This window comes from Neopelma chrysocephalum, unplaced genomic scaffold, assembly GCF_003984885.1.
Source record: "Neopelma chrysocephalum unplaced genomic scaffold, ASM398488v2 Primary Assembly neopelma1_96821, whole genome shotgun sequence".
NCBI lineage: Eukaryota > Metazoa > Chordata > Aves > Passeriformes > Pipridae > Neopelma > Neopelma chrysocephalum.
In genome coordinates this window covers 1044629-1065542 of record NW_020925465.1, presented here as the reverse complement: position 1 = coordinate 1065542, position 20914 = coordinate 1044629, and the positions used below count along the sequence as shown (strand labels likewise).

General features: G+C 38.6%; 1 protein-coding gene across 3 annotated transcripts in view; it reads right to left on the bottom strand.

The window, feature by feature from the left end:
- Positions 1–20914, bottom strand: part of RNF38 (ring finger protein 38) — a 108852-nt gene that overhangs the window by 23127 nt on the left and 64811 nt on the right. For 2 of the 3 annotated variants that reach the window (XM_027709675.1, XM_027709676.1), the window contains 2 exons: positions 7448–7641; positions 2255–2468 (listed from right to left, as the gene is read on the bottom strand). In XM_027709675.1, coding sequence (XP_027565476.1) covers positions 2255–2468; positions 7448–7641 — 408 coding nt within the window. Of the gene's footprint in view, positions 1–2254; positions 2469–7447; positions 7642–20735; positions 20819–20914 lie in introns of those variants that run through there. The other variant, XM_027709677.1, reaches the window with a different exon arrangement.

The window sequence follows — 20914 nt, the reverse complement described above, 5'->3', positions numbered from 1 at the left end:
GTATTTCTAAACAACAAAACAATTTTTCAGATTTTCTTTCTTTTAAAGAGACCAATTTCTTGATTCACTCTCAGGCCAATATTTAAGCTAAACTCCCAGCTAACTGGACAGCTGAAAAGGAAAAGTTAACATGACTATGAGGCAGCAGACTCTAACTATCCAAATTTATATTAGGAAACAGACCCATGTAACCCAATTTTCTAGCTAGTCACATGCCCTGAAAGTCAATCATCAAACTAAGATCCAAAGGTATTCTGCACCTACAAGCCACGTCGGTTGTTTTCTGTGTTGTTTTTTTTTTTTTCTTGTTCTATTTTGTTGCTGGTTTTGTGTTTTTTTTTAAACTAAACAAGAAATCTCTCATGGTCTAATAATATTGAAAAGGCTTAAGCCTTAGGAAGCACAGATTAACTGAAATTATTTCAAAGCTCTCTCTTCCTTCATGATCTGCTAAAAGGAAACCTACTGGTTTAAACAAGAACAGCTCATTAGGAAGGTAAGAATGAGTAAAGAGAGCTAAACTATTAAACTGGTAGTGTACAGTCAGGCACACAGACCAAATCAGAACACAGGTCACCGAACTGAGCTTAAAATCTCAATTTATGACAGAAACCAGTCTCAGGAGAGACACTGAATTTTACCCAGTTCTGCCCCTGCTACAAAAGTTGGGCATACAGTGCAATGCTGGGTGTGATCATGAAATGTTTATTGGTCACAAAAATACTAAAAAATGATGTCTCTAAATTTTTATGTTCCTCAAGTGGAAAGTATCACTGAATCTTTGAGATGCTGCAGAAGCAGAATTGCTCAGAATGTAAGTTTGTTAGGTGGCTAGACTGGCACTGGCTTCCATCCTTGCACTTGGTCCCTAAAGCAAATATTTTGCTGCTGTGAACCCGCACACATAATATGACACACCAGTGGTTTGCGCTGCACTGAAAGCAAACCAGTTCTCAAGCAGGGATGTGACAGCTGCATTCCATGCACATGCAGTTTGAGAAGTGGACATCCAGATAACCAGGTCTATTTCTCACTTCACGACTATGTAGTAACTAATTTACTTGTGCTGCAGCCTCTTAATTTAACAAAAAACCAACAGAAGTTACCTCAACAGAATCACAGAATCATTTAGGCCAGAAAAGACCCTTAAGATCATCAAGTCCAACTGTTAACCCAGCACAGCCAAGTCCATCCCTAAATCATGTTCCTAAGTGCCACATCTATGTGTCTTTTAAATACCTCTAGGCATGGTGACTACACCACTTTCCTAGGCAGTGTGTTCCAATGCTTGACAACCCTTTCAGTGAAGAAATTTTTCCTAATATCCAATCTAAACCACCCCAGTGCAGCCTGCTGCAATTTCATCTGGTCCTGTCACTTGCTGCTTGGGAGATCAACCTCCACCTAGCTACCATCTCCTTTCAGGTAGTTTTAGAGATTGGTAAGGTCCTCCCAGGGCCTCATTTTCTCCAGGCTAAACACCCCCAGCTCCCTTAGCTGCTCCTCATATAACTTGTGCTCCAGGCCCTTGACCAGCTCTGTTGCTCTTCTTTGGACATGCTCCATCATCTCACGTCCTTCTTGTAGTGAGGGGCCCAAAACCTCTTTTACAGGTCCTCAGTTACAGGATTCTATACAAACTGCTGTCGCAGAGAGGAATTACTTCCTGGACCAATCACATATATAATTTTTTCATGAAATTTAAGGAGGAGTTGATTAGGTTTGGATGACTAATTCGGTTACGCACCAATACTATCGTGAATTCTGCTGTTACGCAGGCAACCAATTACAGGCATTGCAAATTCTACTTCTAAATGATATATTTTAACTGTTTAATGACTCCTATGCTAAGGCAAGGTATTTCATGTGAAATGGAATACTTATTAATAAAGTATCATATCACATCTTTATCACAACAAATTAACTACAAAAGCAAAACAAAACTGCATTTCAAAGGTTTGAGACAAAGACCTACAGAAATAGGCCAATAAACGCATTGACAAATTGTTAAATATCAGTCTTTACTAAATGTGTGAACCTCCTTTCTGTTTGTTTTCCACTGCCTACTGTAATGCTTCATACACAAAAGAAAAAAACACTCCGTAAGAAGGTAAATAGAATTTAGCACTCTGTGACTTTCATCAGCAACTAATTTGGGGAGGTGAGGGAATCTTGAAGATTTTGGGGGAAAAAAAACCACAAAACCAAACCCCACATCTCCAACAGCCTTCTGTTAGTACTCTAAAAATTTTACCTGATCATGAATGTCAACCATCACTGCATTCTGCTGTGGTGGGTGAGCAGCTGGGTGCAACATACGAGGAGATACATTCGGTGGGCGAAAGGCTCGGGGCTCTTCTATTGCTTGCTGCTGTCCATAGGAGAGATGGTGATAGTTTTCATCCTGGCTAACAGAATTATGTCTAGACAAACGATCTCTCCTTGTTCTCTGACGTCGAACAGGAGGACTGGAAATGCATCAAAAAAATTAGAGATTATATAAATGACACAAATCCTTCCTTGTAACGAAAACCACAAGACAAATAAATATCAAGAAATTCTTTACACTGGAAAATTTTACTAGAACAGGTTTATTAGATTGGAATAAAATTTCTTACTGACAGAACTGCTAAAAGCCTTACAGATGACACTTTTTTCAGTAAACAAATGTTTAACAGAGCATAGGTTGATGCTGTTAAGGAAACCAAGAGAATAACTCTTACATAAATATTAACTTGTTAAAAAGATGACACTTGGATTGCCATAAAAGTGCTCAAAAGTCAAGATTGCAATCTTCACAAGATTTTCTTGCATTTATTCTATCTAGGTAAAAATCCTTCATTAAATGATCATGGATTTCCCCAGGGTCTTTGTTTCAACCATGCCACAGAACGGTTGCTCACTTAGCGACGGTAGATAAACAGTAGACTTCTCTGTGGAAACAAACTAATTTTTCAGCTCTCACATGTTTACAACATAACTGAGCACCTTCTAGAATTCCCTCAAGAAGATCCCAGGAAATTGTGATTGCAGTATTCTTTCTTTTTCAGAGTGGAGAATTTGTGTAGATTGATTTAGACCAGAGCATCCATTTCTTTTGAGCAACTGATCTACACGTAGGATTTGATTACATATTCTTATATAACTGCGTGTATATTCTGAGCAGAGCTGCTACTACCTTGAGCCGAGACTTCCATAAATCAGAGACCAGCGGCTCAGGTTCAGCACTCAGAAAATGATGCACACAAAAGTCATAAACTCAATTCTAGAAGTTTTGAGCGAGTCTCTTCTCATTTGTTTGAAAGGGGAAAGAACTGAAAGCACAAAATGATCTTGCAGTACTTTCAGCACATGCCTTCCAACCTCCACAACATGTCAGTTAGAGGTCCCAGAAGCAACAGCAAATTAAATCCACATGGGGTGAAATGGTTTCCCATTTAGGAAACAGGCTGAAGGAACCACACTGCAGAGAAGAGACAAAAAGGATCTGTAACCATTAGACCATGTCCTCTCTAAGAGTGCATGGAAGAGAACTTTTGCTACTACCAAATAAAAATCAAATAAACCTGTAACTTGTTGGGAAATCCCAGACACTTCTCAGGTTCAGTCCAACTTCTGTGCTGTGTAAAACAGACATACTCTGGGGAAGGGGGAGCACACTACCAGCTATCCAGATGCTACTGGGAGTATATGATAAAATGACTCAAGCCACTATTTTTCTGCCCTAGTTCACAGGTATTTTATGTCATTATAACTTATCTTAGAACTGAAACAAATGGTAATTCATGACAGGTCAGACAGAAGGCATAACACCAGACTGTAACACAGCATTCTTAAAGAAAAGAAAAACCAAAACAAATCAAAAATGCATAGCCTTCGTTGTTACAAACTAGCATGTCACAACATACAAGCCGTGTTTTCTTCTAAGCACTGAGGACCTAAATTTACAGTCTTAGTAATGCATGTCTTAATTCCAGATTCCTTCTTCAAAGATTTTGCTGCACTCTCCATCACTTCATTACTAATGTGATACAACTGCTACATTCTCATTAGACAAAACCGTCATATATAACTTCTAACCACAGAACTATTAATGCAAAAGATGTTCTACTGTTTGGAGTACCAAGGTTGGTTTAAATTTGCTATTTCCTGCTATGAAACAGAAATGCTCTGAATATTTTAACACAAAAATGGCTGTGCAAGGATTTTTCTTCAGAAAAACTGCAGGAACAGAGGAAAGTTACAAGAGGCAGCTCCAGTGCTTCAGAAATTCTCTGCCACCAGTGCTTAAACAAGGTGGCTTCTCAAACAAGGCAGATTCTCATAAAACTAGTCATACCTCTGTCTTTGTTAGAAGGGTTGGCTTTACTTTTCTGTGAACCCAAAATTATGAGAAAGTACAGCCAATAAAAGCTGGCAAAACTTCTGGAATGTCTTTTTAAACCAATGAAGTATCATTCCCTGATAAAAAGCAAAACTGGATTTTTTCCTATGCAGACTTATAAAGAAACTATACTTTCATTCAGCAAAATTCAGAGCACCTTGATACATAGCTTTATTCGCTTCCTGAATGAATGGAAATTACTTCAGAAGAATTGCCAAGACATAGGTCTAAAGTATCATGAAACATCAGGAATGAACTTGTGCTTAAAGTCTTTAAAAAATAGCCACAAAAAAATCTTCTCTTTCTACATGCACAGTATAAACATGGTAAATGCCAGGTTAAAACAAAGAGACAGGATAGAATTGGTGAAAAAAATCGCAGGACTTCCTACTCTGAGGTAAGAACAGCCATCAAAAGGTATCCATAACTGCAGAGTTAGTGTGTGCAGATCTTAGTATTTCTAACAAGGGTGATTTCTTTGCAGTAACACGTTCTTGAATCCCGTTAGTTCAAAATTACATTCAAGACAAGGAGGAAAAGAAGCACAGATGAAAGGTAAGGCATAGCAATGGTACAGAACCCTCCATTTCACAATGACTGATAAAGATAAATTGGAATGGCCTTCCCTGTTTCATATAGGCATGCATCACGCTTTTACATTCACAATTTATCTGTACTATATATAAGTAACTGGACAAAAATAATCTTCCTGTAAATTCACACCAGAAGGCTATCTTTCTAAATGCAGTATTTATTTGTTTATGATGAATTGGAATAAAAAACCACAACAAATTAGGGCACTGTTGTGCTAGGCACAGTACAAAACCACTGATACCAAGAGGCAAGGTCTAAATAAGCCAGGAAATGAAAAAAAAAAATCCACGTAATAAAAGAACCCAACACAGACTGTCCTGACCAACAGGAGTGAACTGGTAGGACAAAAGAGGTAATGCTGATGCTGCTGGGTCAGAGTGATGTCCACGCTACATACATGGAGAGGTTTTGCCTGCACTTGTCCCAGCCTGCTTCCTTGAGCTGAATAACCATTTGCAACTGGAATGCACCTTTCATCTTATCTTAATCTGAAAATCTCATTAACTCTGAGACTACTCTGCCATGGGAAGAGAAAACAAAGCAGGGAGAACAGGAAAATGGTTTCAAAAGCACATGCATAACCTCACCTAAAGCATTAGTAACAGATGCACTCACAATAATCTTAACGAATAAAGCTTTTGATCCATGAGAGTGGTTATTAGTTCTGATATGACTCCAGAGCACTCTTAAGATTCAAAAAGACTCCTGGAAAACAAGAAACACGTATGTGTTGTTCTCCCTAACCATCCTGTTCTAGGAGAGGAAATTGGATGCAATGCTATTCTGGAACTTCCCTAGAGCTAGCTCAAATGCAACAGTGCACTGAAGCTAAAAAATGCAAGTGCAGGGAAACAAAGCACTGACACATTCAAGTGTCTCTGATTAGAGCAAAGCTTGTGTTATCACCCAAGAGCAGGCAAGCTGGCACTACAAAGAATCATGCTTTGTGTCCACAATGCTGCAGCCAACCTAACTGCTCCTGTCAGACTGAAGATGGCTTTCCTATGAGGTGTCTTCCTGTTTGCAAAATGTCTTACTTGCAAAGGCCACAGGTAACACCTGACCGCATCGGAATGTCAGACGCTTGTCCCATGCACATCTATCTCTTACACATTCCATTCTTCTTCATCCCACAGTACATCCAAACTGTCTAGATTCAGCTATCTAGCATTTAGCTTGTTAAGCACTCTGCTTAACTCTGCAGGAGAGGTTAATGAACACTGCAAAGAAATCTGTGTAGGCTGCCTGGACACCAAACAAAAATGGCCAAATGCAGCATATTCCAGGCACCTCAGTTCAAACTATTTCGAGGTAAAGATTATGTTGTGGACCAAATGCCCCTGCAGAGCATCCCTGTACCAAACCGTATAAAAAGGTCTAATCTTCTGTCTTCACAACAATCCTTCAAGTTCACAATTCAACCTCTTTCTTAAAAGTCTGACAAGCTGCATTGAGAGCTGAGTATTTTACATGCCACTGACTGAAAGCTTTCAAATCCATGGACTTGAAGCCAAGATACAAAACTAGTATGCTTTAAAATTTTTTGCCTAAAAACTACTCTTGGCTGATCATTGTTGCCAAATTTGATTTGTGGTATCTGAAGAAAACTAGCTAAATATATCTTAAGACTAATATTTTATATTAATGAGAGAGCACAGACACTTTTTTTTAAAGTACAAACCAAGCCACAATATTTCTTAGAAGCAGAGAGACAGTGTGTTTTAACTTGCATAAAGTAACTCAGCATTTTTTATGCAGAATGTGAGGCAATGAAAGCTTCTGTTTTGGATAATTTGTTTAACTAGCATAGCAAAAAAGTTTGTGGTTTTATGGTTTCCTAGACTACCATCCCTCCAGGCATCAGTTCAACCTGGTCATCCCAATCTCTCTCTTCCATGTCCAATGGAATTTCTTCCAAAACCTCTGCTTTGAGAAGTTAATGGGCCACAAGCTAAAAGTAACATGAAAATTTAACTCCTATTACATGTGAATCAGCCACCTCAGCAAACATTTGACACTGTGCTAACATCCCCATCTCCCCAGCTAGTAACTCTCATCTTTATTTAGACTGTTTTTAAGTATGAAAATAATTGTGACTGCAATGAAAACTATGGTACTACATCAGTAACTCTTAATACCATTAAAAGTACCCCAATGACAAAGATCTTTCCTTGTATTTTTCCACGTGCTTTTTGCCTCAGTGCAGAGTGACAGAGAATCAGGCTCATAATTAAATATATTTTGAGTACTCCTTTCCTTGAGCTGACTATTCACATGTATTATGAGACGATGCACAAACATGAATTACTTCCAGTAACTTTTCAGTCACGACTGTAATACAGTCAGCTTAAAGGAAACATTAACACGTTTACCATGTGTAATCTAGCCAGTGCTGACCAAAACACACCTCCCTTGAGCTAAAATTAGGCAGAATAAGAACTTGTTTCCCAAGCTACACAGCTTGCTTACCTCCTCCTGTTTCGTGCAGGTGTGTTGCATCGTTCCCCTGAGAAGTGGTGTTGGCTGGGTCGGGCCAAAGGAGGCTGCCTATTTGATGTCATCTCCCATGGTCGCATTGGTGGTGATGGGGCTGGTGATGCTGCTGTATAGTCAAAGACTGAATGGGAAAGGCGTTGTCGCTTGGGACTAGGACTGTCTTCGCTCTACGCCAGTGCAAAGAAAACCAAAACAAAACAAAAAACAAAACCCACCTCCAGATGAGTGAATTACAATCCATACTTCAGTATTGCTTTGCAGCTAGCATTAGGAGTGACTCATTGAAGACTGTACTAAAACACCAGGAAATTGAGAAGCTGCAACTAGTTGCCTACTTATTATCTTTATAAACAGAGATTTCTGATGGCTCCCTACCCTCTGGAAGAATTAGTACTAAATTACACTTTAGCAGCATTAAAATATAAAAATTCTAACATCCATGCAAAACCAAAAATACAACAGAAAAGAGAGTAACATGAAGAAAGTAAGGAACAACCTATTTCACATTCCTCTGTCCCTAGCACTTACAGGCTACAGAAGCATGAAAAGATGTACAAGCACAGACTTCACAACAATGGAATCTGTACTAGTCAGTAAGCAGATACCACACAGAGCTTGCACTCTGCACTGCATCCCTTCCCTATCAGGTCTGCACTTACACAGCTAATCAGACACTTGTTCTGTACTGCAGGCTATTTTGATTCTGCTAGCTCAACACGGAGATGCTTCATCCTTCTAGTTACTCACATAACAATGTTCATTTATACATATAACCTCAAAAAAATGAATCATCAATCTCTGGTTAAGTCTGTGTACTTTGCTAAAATTCCACAGGGACTACACAGTGTTCAACATTTTCAGTCCTAGTGATATGAAGGTCCTTCACCTCCAGATGATGTTCTCCCAGTTAGTTATGAACACAACTACCCCTCCTCTTCTCTGTGTGTCCATACTACTGAACCATTTAACAGAGCTGTCGTACTTCTCAGAAATTTCCACCACTGCCTACGACGTCAGCAGCAAACTATTCTGTCAAAATTGTAACACATCATGCTGTTAACAAGCATGACAATTGAAAACAGAGAAAAATACATGTCATACTTCAGAGCTCACCAACTGAGCACACAAAAACTAAAACCACATGAACTACCACACTGGAACCACCCTTTAGTCCAAACACCACATGGACTTCTCTGACAGAACTCCTGGTGCAAACTGTACTGTTTTGCTGCTCTCCAGCTTGTCCACTCACCCACCACTTCCATTTCAGCCCACCACAGCACTTTTTCAATTAAAATTACATGTAATTGCAGATAGCTGGAGCAGAGAAAACAATGTCTGCAATGGCTCTGTGGCCCTCCCACAGTCTCATAATCCACAGGTTGCTAGAGGTCTTATTTCAGATTTAGTTGTAGACTGGACTATGGACATCTTCTGGCTCTTAGCTTCACAGGGATCTGTTACTTTCTAAACACTATTAAGTTGCTTCTTGGTAGGTTTCCGTTGACATATAGTTTTACTCCACTGTTCTGAGAGCACATAGTCTTTAACAACCAAAAGTTTTGCCCAGGTGTTTAAGAGAAAAAAAGGTATTTTTTCTCTCTTTTGACTTGTGGTCATTTTTACAAAATTTTAGAGCTTTTCAGGTTCTTGCTTTCGAATACCTTAACATGAATTGCATTTTCCCCCTACTATATCTTATCTAAAGCCGTCAGCTTCCTTGAGCAGCCAGCCCGATGATGCATGCATCCATCTGTTGCTCAATGTCTTCTGAACTCTTTAACCAACGGCACTTTAATTTTTTAGAGAAAAATAGGTCAAAAAACAGGTATGCAGCTGAAGGTTCATGAAAGTAGATGTCCAGGTAAATGTTGATTCTTCCAGAAGGCTGCTCGCCCTCAGAAGCTCAACACCACAAAATTGGAAGAGATATTCCATAAGTGCCTTGACTGCAAAGCTTCTATGAAAACACCTGTTTTGTTAGATTTCAGAAAACACTGTCAAAGGACAAATCTTAAAGGAACTATGCTACAAGAGTCAGAGATGGATGACTTGTGGCTCAATTTTTCACACCATGATGACTAAGCCTACTCAAAGAGAAACACAGGCTAGTAAATTATGTATGCTGGGATTTTGAGAATGCAAAAGAAGATGTCAAATGGAGGAAAGAAAAAACTGGATTTAGTGAAGCTGGCAGAAAACAGAACCCTAAAATAATAGAATAACCACTGCTGTCCTGATACATTCTGTACATGCCTTTGGCTGGGAATCTCTCACTGCTAATGCCCTAATTTAAATCTGGCACCTTTCCAGATCATTACCATTAATATACCCTGCCCTGCAGAAAGCAGTATACTTTGGAAAAACAGTTGATTATTATTTTTCTTTTGTTCGTGAAGTACACCACTTCAAAGACAGTGGAGACGCAAACTGCTAAGCAGTTGGCCTTCATCATCACTCTGAATTACTTAACACAGGTATTTCAAACTCCATAAGTGCTAATTGCCCTCTCCAGTAAGCAACAGTACTTTCAGCCAAAACTGTTTCTCATTAGAAAGAAAATAAAGCTAAAATCATTCTTGGAACTACAGGTACAGAGAGATTTAAAATGTAATTGTGGGTTTTTTTCTGCACTTTAAAAGAAGTAACCTAAAGCTAAACCAAATTTATTTGCAAACTTTCATAAAAAAATCCCAACACAAACTCAATGAAGACAGGGTGTTTTGTCTTAGTTTTTATTAAGAAACCAATTCCCATCTGATGATTGTAGAAAGATAATGCTAGTATGCAGGAAAGTACAAAGAGTTAATGACAGATACATATCTTGTATAATTGATATTTATTTTCATGTAATTTTTAACAAGCTTGTGGAATAACTAGATATTGACAGTATGTTTTTTCAGTCTACACTATCACTGGATATAAAGTTCAGTAGTTTATTTGTGGAATATGATACTTTCAGCAATTACAGTAGCTCTCCAAATCCCCAAATCACTCTAGTTGTAATATTCAAAATATTCCCTGGGACTACTGCTACTTTTAACAGCCATTATGCTATGTATTTTTCTCATGTCCAAAAGGCGACGAGAACAGAGTGGTTGAGAGCTATCAAGAACATTGTATATCTAGCTTTCAACTAACAAGCTAAAAGCACTACTTTCTTTAAATATACATTCAGCAAAAAGAGCATGATGAACAGGAACAGATTACTTCATATTTAAAAGGAACAATATCAGGACAAAGTCATCAGACTGTTACTAGTAAAACTGTTTGTTATACTTCTTATCCTTTTCTTGTAGAGATTTTTTGTATGTTTTATCTAAATGCTGTTCCATTTCATTTGGGAAAAAATAGATATTTTCACCAAGACAACATCCTTTGAGGACAATCTTTTTATTGTCCTTTCCTTTTCCAGTCTAATTATAAATACTGCACCTGCACACATTATCAACCATTACAGAAGGGAATTATTATCAAAGCAATTGCTGCCGATATCTGAAAATCACTTTCCTCTCCAACTCCCTGCATATTCTCACTTAACAGTCCTGGGAAGCACAAGAAATTACTCCATATCCTCCATTTCAAATTGAGGGAATAAACTACATCTATGCAGAAGCCCCCAAAAGACCAGTACTTTAAAAGTAAAATAATACTTCAGGAGTATTTTCAAGCATAGCCTTTTCCCCACAGAGGGCTTTACACAGGGACAGTATGACAGGTATACCCCTAAATGACCCTGCCAGGCTGACCAGAAATCTGCACCTACATGCTCCCTCTTCATGACTGCATATTGAAAAAGAAATTATTTTTCCCATGATACAAATTCGTAAACTTCAACATTTATAAGCATTTTCAAATTTAACAGTAGGCATCTAATGGGCTAGTAAACTGAATATTTTGCATGGTAGGATATATACTCCAACAACTGTGATTTGATTTACATCCCAACATTTCTTTTACTCTGATCATATCTACAGTAACTGTAAATTCTTGGGCTGAATAGACAGTTATGTCCAAATGTAGCAGCTTATTCATAGGCCAAGACTAAGCTAATTTTAAGTATATTTTATGGCTTAGACCTAGTAAGCTCTGAAAGAGCTGTGCCCCAGGTTTCTGTTTCTTGTCTTTGCCTCCATTAAGTTTGTTCGGTAGGTCTGTGTCTCTCTACATTTTATTTATGGCTTCCCCCTTTCCTTTAGAATGCCATTTGACAAGTCTTCAATTAAATCATCTCACTGAAATAAACATTCCCACATTCCACATACCCTCTCTTCAAGCAGTGACTGCTCAGGTTTGGTCCTTTTATCCGCCTTCCTTACTTTTTTGTTCAACAGATTTGTGCCTCAGAATGTTCCTATTTATTCCTCCTTTTCTTATTACACCCTTATGACATTGAAAAGTTCCTTGACCAGACACTATTACACAAGCTGATGCTTTCTCCTTCCACACACCTTTACAGAAATCACACAACTCTTCCACTAAGAATACACAGAAAAATTGTACAGACACTGTTAGATACTACAATCCAGGAGGAGTGAGATGAAGACTACCTCTAAACAGTAAAAACTATGGATAATATGGAATAAACTAAGAGCCCCTCACCCCTTGCCCTAAACAAGAATACTTAAAAATTGAAAGGGGTTGGTGTAGGGAATGAGAAGAATCTGTTGTGGTAAACCAGCAGTTTGAAGTCCCAAGTACACTTCATCTCACTGTCACGATAACCCAGGATGGTTCACCCCTCCCCCCCAAATCTGCACGTACTTTTGCACACGTGCTGGAGGCCAGTCGTGGATCTGGGAACTTGGACAGCAGCACCTGCACTACGTCAGGCAGCTCCATAGTGAGCAAAACAGGACACTGCACACACATCATATGCGAATCAGCACAAGTTTTACCATCCACCCCTGCCGTGCTTTCCCCCGAGCTTCACTCCCCACCAGCTCCCCATTTGATCAGCACTGGTGTCCCAGGGCTTGGACTGTGGTGACATTCAGCTTTCACGAAAGCCAAAGCTGTCACTTGCTCAGTGTCCTGCCTCATCCCTGAGGGATCTGCACCTAAATTTTGTGTAACACCCTGGAGAAAGAGAAATGGGATGAAAAAAGTGGGATCATATTAACTTGTAAGCTGACAGATGAAAACCTGTTGGGGTACATAAAGCTTGACATTTCCTTTAAATATGCTCTTAAAATTCTAGCTTTAAATAAATCTAGAAAGCAGCTACTAAAAAGAAACAACTATGTGCAATAGATTGAAAATCCTGTGCCACAAATGGTAAAAAAGTAACAGATTTTATGAAAAAATGGACTACTTCCAACCTAATTGCTGTGCTTTTTCCAAGACAATATAAGCAAAGATTATCCACTTGGACTGAGGGCTGCATGATGAAGGACTAGTCTACGTAAAAAGATCTGCCAGCAGAACCATACTGCAATGACACACATCTTTTACCGGCAGGAGTTCTTTAGAGGAACTTTATCTGACAAAATGAACATCAGAAATAAGAATCTTTCTCAAGTATAATTGGATTTGCCCAAACAATTTTGCTGGCTTATTAGCACTGGCTAACGCAGTGATATTTTTCATCCTGCTAACTGTGTGGCTGTCCAACTCGAGCATAAAACACTGCTTGTTCAAATTCTGAAATGCTAAGCAGGATTCAGAACCTTTGCTTCAACTCACCACCATTCACATCATTGTTATATCTGTACTCATGAAAAAGAGAACATCTGGAACAGACACAATGACTCCCCTGGTAAGAGCTGCAAAACACTGTGGCTGTTGACAACGAGCACAATCTTGGTACAACAAAGTGGAGATAAATGGGTACATGACAGGAAAATAAAAATTCTAATATTGATGTCTAAACCCTGCATCCTCAGGCACTAAATAAAAATCCTAGAAGGTAAACATCCAAGACAACTGCTTCAAACAATGCTTCATTTTTTTTTAAGTACCATTCAAATTTTACCAAAAAACATCACTAACATTAATATTCAGAGCCATTTTTTTTCTAGCCAAGCTTTAATTTCAGAGTTGTGACCAAGACACAATTTGGAAACATGGCTGGTTGGGTGCATACTAGACAACTTCCTGATGAGGGAACAGTAAGGGAAATCTGAATTTGGTCTAATAAAAAATTGGCAAAGAAATAGAGACATTCCCAAATCTGCAAATGGTCTCAAACAAAGCAGGTGACCAAAAACAAGGCTAAAATGAGTCAATTCTTGCAAAAGTCCTAAGAGATAGCACCTGGAGTACTGTGTACAGCTCTGGGCTCTCCAGCACAAGAGAAACATAGACATACTGTAAAGAATCCAATATAGGGTCACAAAGATGACTAAGCACCTACAGCATCTCTCATGTGAAGAAAGGCTTAGACAGTGTGGGACTGTTCAGCCTGGAAAAGAGAAGGCTCAGGGGTATCTCATCAGTGAGACACAGAAGGCTCCATTTGAACATGAGTAACAACACTTTACTCTGAAGGGTGACTGAGCACTGGCACAAGTTTCACAGAGAGGCTGCGGAGTCTCCTTTACTGGATGCCTGAAAAGCCACAGTGCTGGGCACTTGGCTCTAACTAGCCCTGTTTCAGCAGGGGGCTTGGACCAGGTGACCTCCAGAAGTCCCTTGCAACTTCAGCCACTCTGTGATTCTGCAACTGACTTTCATTCAATCCTAAACACCAGGTGTTTTGAAGCGTTTTCCTGTGAAAAAAGCAAAGTGCAACTCAAATAGTACTTTGGGGTAGGGTTTCAAGATGTACTCCTGAGTCTCTACCTGTGAATATCTACCATTTCCCACCGAACACCTGACACACCTGAGCATTCAAAATGGAATATCATTTCCCTCTGCACTTCAGAGCCTTTTTCTGTTTGTTTTTTTTTCATGTCCTAAGAAGAAAACCAGTAACTCCATCTTAAAATGGAAACCAACACACAGTAACAAGGTTGCTACTACAAAACTTACTGTAGCAGCTTTCTATGTATCAGGTTTCTTAGTAATTTATGTGAATTAAAGAGCAACAGCACTACTTTCCACAGTACTTAGTAAAAAGAATATAATTTGCAAAATAAGAGCAACACTATGAAACATGGTAAAAAAAAGATGCAAGTCCATTTCTCTTTTTTAATCTTTCAAAGCTATGACAGTATATATCAATTAGGCTGCTACTGTATCTAACTGTAACAAGAACACTCCTCATTAATCTTTCTGGGCCATCTGGAATTCACTCACAGTTAACAGGATTAATTCATTATTTACTGATAGTGGACATAAAGGCTAATTTACTCTTCATCAACCAGAACTGACAATAAGTCCTCCATGTGAGGCATTTCTGTAAAGATCTGCATTATGCAATAGCAAATTGCATACCAACAGCACAAAACAGATTCCATCAAATATCTTCATTTTACTTATGATCAAAACACATTGTTAAATTTGTTGCTTATTCTACACCAGACTGATATTTATTTCCAGTGTTTTTCTATATCAGTTCCTTCTCCGAAATGCATTTCCCATTTAACTGAATGTTTAGGATATACAAAAAACATTAAGAGACAGCTAAGTCTAAACTGCTTAGGTTTCACACAGTAAGTATTTGAAACAGTCCTAAGAATTTGATCATTAGATGTCAATTTCTCACCCCAGAAACTTGGCTGCACGTAAATTAAAATGCACAGGAACTTTAGAAAAATGTAAAATTATTACCATTATATGTAACACTGCAGCACTCCATAGCAAGAAGAAAAGAAGGAAATTAAGTAAGACTACACTACTCTTATTTTCAAGCTATACTGCTCGTACAAAAAGGACAATGCAAACCATACATCACAGCTGAAGCACCTCCTTTTCTAATACTGAAGTAGGTTTAAGAACCAAGGAAGTTCACAGCCATCTCCAAATTCTTCAAATTGATTTTTTTTATTATTTGCTATTGCTTGCAGTACTTGCAGCATGCAAACAAGAATCCTTTGAAATATGAGAAGATTTTACCACCCTTTCTTGGCAAAATGAATCAAAGCAATTTAAATGCTGCTAAACTCACAAGGACGTTATCAAGTATTTATTTTTGTATCACATTATGGTGTTTTTTCTGAATGGGGATCTTTAACTCTCAATCCAAAACACCAGGCAAACTTCAATAAGAGAAAAAACCTCAGCTATACCTCCCTCTCTATTAAAAAAGTTGTTGTAAAAATACTAATTTCACTTTAAAATCCCAATTTATGGTCTCAACTTTTAACTCAGCTTTTTCAACGGTCCTTTATTCTGGATGACAGAAAATGGAAAACAGTTTGTGCTATTTCTGCAGAACTTTCCTGCAGTTAATATGCACTATGGTAGTAAGCATTTCAGGCCTTTTTAAAACTGGAAACTTAAAAAGTTATGCAACAAATAGTACTAGTATCCAATTAGATTTTTTTTTAATATTTTCCACTGGTTATTTCTTACCAGTCCACACTCAAATTGCCTACCACCTGAGGTAAAGTGTCCATGTTTTGACACCAACACCACCTTACACAATACAGAACATGTCATTTCAGAAATGTGCTAAAAACATCCTCTGGGCCTCCAAAGAGTTCTGATCTTATATTTGTATGTAAACAGAAAGTAAGTTTTTAATTAAAATCACAGAATGACAGATACAGAAACAAGGCTTTGCCTGTGTACCATCAAAAGATATTAACTACTGTAAAAAAATTATCTTAAATGTCATAAAATGTAATGAAATTTATACACTTAAAAAATGCCATGGTGAGACTAAAGTGGTGAAATCAAGACAAAGTGTTTAGGTATAGCCACATTTCAAAAAGATCCAAGTTTTCAATTATAACAATAATTACGCTCTTTCAGCTAATGGGGCAAGGAGTCTGAAGAGAAGTCTGGTCCAAAGCTACTTCACAGCAAAGTCTTCTCTACATATGGTTTGTATATACTGTGTGTATTCACTACTGACTTTGCCATTTAGGCACTTGAATCTAACAATACGGGTACATCAACGTTATGCTGACCATTCGTGTTGACAAAGTGTCAAAAGAATATCCAGGTATTCACACCAATAAAAATGTTACACTGTTGTAACTGATGTCCTCAGTGGGCACAAGGGCAAGTCAGCATTCAAAATTTGTTCCTAGTAAAAGGACTACTGGCATAATATCTCAAACCTATTGCAGAAAAGCATATTCACATTTCGCTGCCATCCCTGTCATTGCCTGTATTTTCTGCTAAGTTAACCTAAAAGAGGAATATATGAGAAAACATTGCAGGTCCTTAGCTTCAAGACACAGCTTGTACTTGGGTAGATCTTTTCATTTACTTTAGGAAACAAGATTATTGTCATGTAAAGTCAAAGGAAGATTTATTAATAAAAAACAAACCACATGATACACATCACATGATATGTGAAGGAAAAGAAGCCTCACTCCCCTGAACACACTCAAATAAGCATGGTTTGCCAACTCACTTTTTAAACCTCATCCTACACTTTTACTAAGGAGAAAAACAAGGCATTAAGAACCTAAGGCATGCAAGAAATTTTGTGAGATGTGTCCTTTCTTAAAATAGCCTCAAGCTGTGCCCAATGCTGATCAAGGTCACCATTATAGCTATGAACTGCTAAATCACATTTCAACAACAGATCCATGTAAACATTCACATATTGAAAGCAGAACCACAGAATACAAACACTACACTATGTCTCCCTATCTGAATTTGAGAAAGAGTGCTCTGTCTGTTCTCTAACACAGTAAGGAAACTGTGAATAAAGAGGAAGAAAGCTTCACATACAATCTCTAACCTGTGCTCAGTAAAGCTTCACACACAAAGTGACCAAATGCATATTGGCCTTCCCAAGCCCTTTGTGTTTACATCTGAACATTTTTCTCAAATCCATAGTCATCCACTTGGAACTTTTTATTCATCTTCACCAGTTCCTTCCACAACACTATTTTAAATTAATATCTGTTCCTAGTCTTTCATGTCTCCAACCTCTTCATTTCCCCTCTTGCTTTGTATTCAGTTCCAAAATCTTCCCAAGAAACAAACATAGAGAACACTGGAATAAAAATGCCCTCCCTCAGCACTTACCAACAAAATAGTTTAAATGTCTTTGCAAGAGACTGATTTCCAAGAATCGCATCTTGAAAATGCAGCTCATCATCACAACACAGCCGTTTTAAGGAACAATCCCAAGACAGATCATCTAAAAAAATAACCTTAATATTTGCCTAGAGAGAAAGCCATCTCTTAAAGCTTTCATGAAGACTGCCAGGCAGAGCATCTGCTCAGCAGCACCATAAATTTTGCCCTGAATGTTCTCATCCCTTCTCACACAATTTACTGATATGGAAATGTGGGGAAAAAAAAAAAAGTTGGCCACTACTGTCAGAAGTGAACAAAGCTGGCAAAGACAGACCACAAGGCTAAGATAAAAGGCTCTGCAGAGAGAATGATGACTTAAGACAATTTCTGAGCTTCTGTAGGACAGAAGCATTCCCAGGTTTTGGGACAGGAACAAAACTGCAAGACTAATAAGATGATGGGGCTACTTACACAGAAAGTAAGCAAAGCACAGCACACACACAGAGGCACGCACACGAAGCACTGTGTGTTTTTGTAGTATCTCAGGTTGTAGGAGGAAATAAAAAAAAAGCAGAGTTATTGCAAATGAACAAGGAGATTAAAAATTCTGTGACAGCAAACCTGAAATCTACTCGCTGAGAATCAGGAAGTGTAGACATTAAAGAGAGAATGTATCTATTTTTCTGAGAGGGGAAGAGCAAAGGCATCGGTCTGTTTACTGCTGCAATGTGAACAGAAGACACTGGCTGAGTCAGATATATGCTGCTTACCTATTTTTCTACCAGGTGAGGTACAGTTCCAGTGCAATCCAGACAAACTGGTTGGAAGGCAAACAGCAAAATACAGTGTGAAAGAGCTTCCTTTCCCTCCTTCCCCTTCCTACTGTTTTTAAAGACCCTCTGTTGTTACCACTTTACTGCCTTTCAAGACCAAAATCAGCTCTAGCTTTCTATGTTCTGACAAACAGACAACAGTAGAGGGCACCAAAAAGCAAAGCAGATTTCCTTGATCTTTCAAGAGCTTAGTAAAAAAGGAACCTACCCACTACCATGTGAAACTGAAGAGTCAAAAAAAAATGAAAACCATCCTGTTAAATCATAAACCTAGTCAAGTTTTGCCCACAGTAGAACCTAAGTACTCTGTATTAGATTATTTAACTTGATATAGATACACACAGAGAGAAGAAAACCACATGTTCTATTTCTGTATGAACAGATTAAGTCAAGCCTGTATCTTCCAGAAGCTTCAAGAATCACTCCTCCACAGTCAAAGCAACTCTCTGACTCAAAACGGGAAAAAAAGAAATTTCACATCTTTCCTATTCTTGCCTTTCAAATCCTTCTGGGGCGGGGAAGTGGAGGTGGTGGAGCTACACACAAAGATTAAGTGAGAGAACCATTTTAAGTCCAAGACTTGCTCTGTACAGTCTAATTCTCATTAGGTTCACTAGCAATTCAGTCCATGTAGTTTCCATGAACAAATGTGTATGACAGCTTTGACGTGCAACAAGACTACAATTTCATAGTATTTCAAGATTATAACTCCATGTTAGGGTGAGGAAGTAACTTCTTTCCCAACCACATCATTTTTATACTCGAGTAAGAGCTGGCACAGCTGCAACTCTTAAAGACTTTCTCAGCAAATAGTTAAAAAAGTAACAGTATCAACAATATCACTTTAAATCATATAAATTATCTTCCTATTATAATGTCAATAATATTTTTCAATACATATTGAAAAATGTATTCTGACAAGCTGATACATAAACTTGAAAAACCACCACAGTACTGATGCCACTAATACCAGCTTCTGAGCCAAAAACGTATCTTTCAGAAAAAGAAAAGATAATTATTTACTGTGATTACCACAGCACTGCAAGTACAAAACAAGCACTGATCAAATTGCAACTTCAATTTTGTATTTGTGTATTTTTGTTAATTAACAAGACCTGCAAAGTGAACCAGATGAGCAACAAATAAAGTTTAACCTGCTCTCTAAGTCTGGAAGATGACAAAGTAAGATTCATAAAGGAGACTCATGAGATCTCTCATTTTTAAGTGGTTTACATACCACTTCTCACAATTACCACTTTTCCCATGTAATTCTCCCACTAACAGTTCTCTGAAAAGCTTCTTCACATTGTTATTTTATGTTTGATTAGGTCTTGTTTTTAACTAGAAATTTGGTGATTAAGGAAGATCAAAAACATTATCAACTTTCATTAGCCATTAGATCTGCCAGTAAATCTATCTGCTCTTCTGTCTCATACTTAATTCTCTAATGACTGCACCCTCCTCTCTCTTACTGCACATGATAGTATTCAAACGCTTTTTCCTCTCTCTCAGAATAATGAGTCCCTGATACCACGGCTGCAATATCCCCTTGAAGGTAAGAAAGGTAATGTAACGCAATGCTGTGAGTTAAGGAACCTGTTGGGCCAGCAGACTCCCCATGGATAAATACCATAAATTTGGCAACTGAAACCAAAGTAGTTGCCTCAGTGAATGACATTTAGGAACAAGCAGACCAGCAGCAACCTAATCAAGCAGTCAGCAACACTTCAGTTAGGCAGACCTGTGTTCATATTACCACTCCAGTTGCCCCACTGTAACTGTACATGTGAACTTATGAGAAAATAAGAATCTGCTTCAAGTATTACCTTCAAAAATTTGCTTCAAAATGCAAATGCTATACGTTCATAAACATTTTCACGACTTACAGTTCAATGAAATTCTGTATAAGTAATGACTAAAGTACTTGCTCTAAACAATTACAACTTAAAACGGATGTTCTAAGTAAACATCTCAATGCACAGTCACTTTAAAAACACAATTCTTGAGAAAACAAGAGGCATCCTTCTGGTCTAACTAATGAAAAAAAAAAATCTCCTTTGAGTTATATAGGAATTAACTCATATCTACTGAAAAATACTGAATGCCGAAACACATATGCTTGCCAACATCAATGTTGCCAACGTCAAACAGTTCTTTTGATTGATTTAAGGGGATTAGAGACACGTGCAGGCTTCATTTGACTGTATGGAAGGGAGGACGTTTAGTGCTTCAGAGACACGACGAACCTGCGTGTCCTGAGGGCAGCACACAGCGATCGAGTCCTGGAAAACCAGTTCATTTCTGGGTTCCAGTTCTACCTTTCGCCAAAGCAGACAGAGCACCTTTAACAAGACCGATAACTGCGTCCCTCCCCTGCTCTTGTCCCGTCCCCCCTTCCCGGGCCGCCCCACCGGGGGCCGCTCGGGCCCCTTCCCCTCCCGCCCCACGAGCACCGGGCGGCGCCGCCGAGGCCCCGCCCCGCGCGAGCCCGCACTCTCCGCCGCCCCTCCGTGCGGCCCCC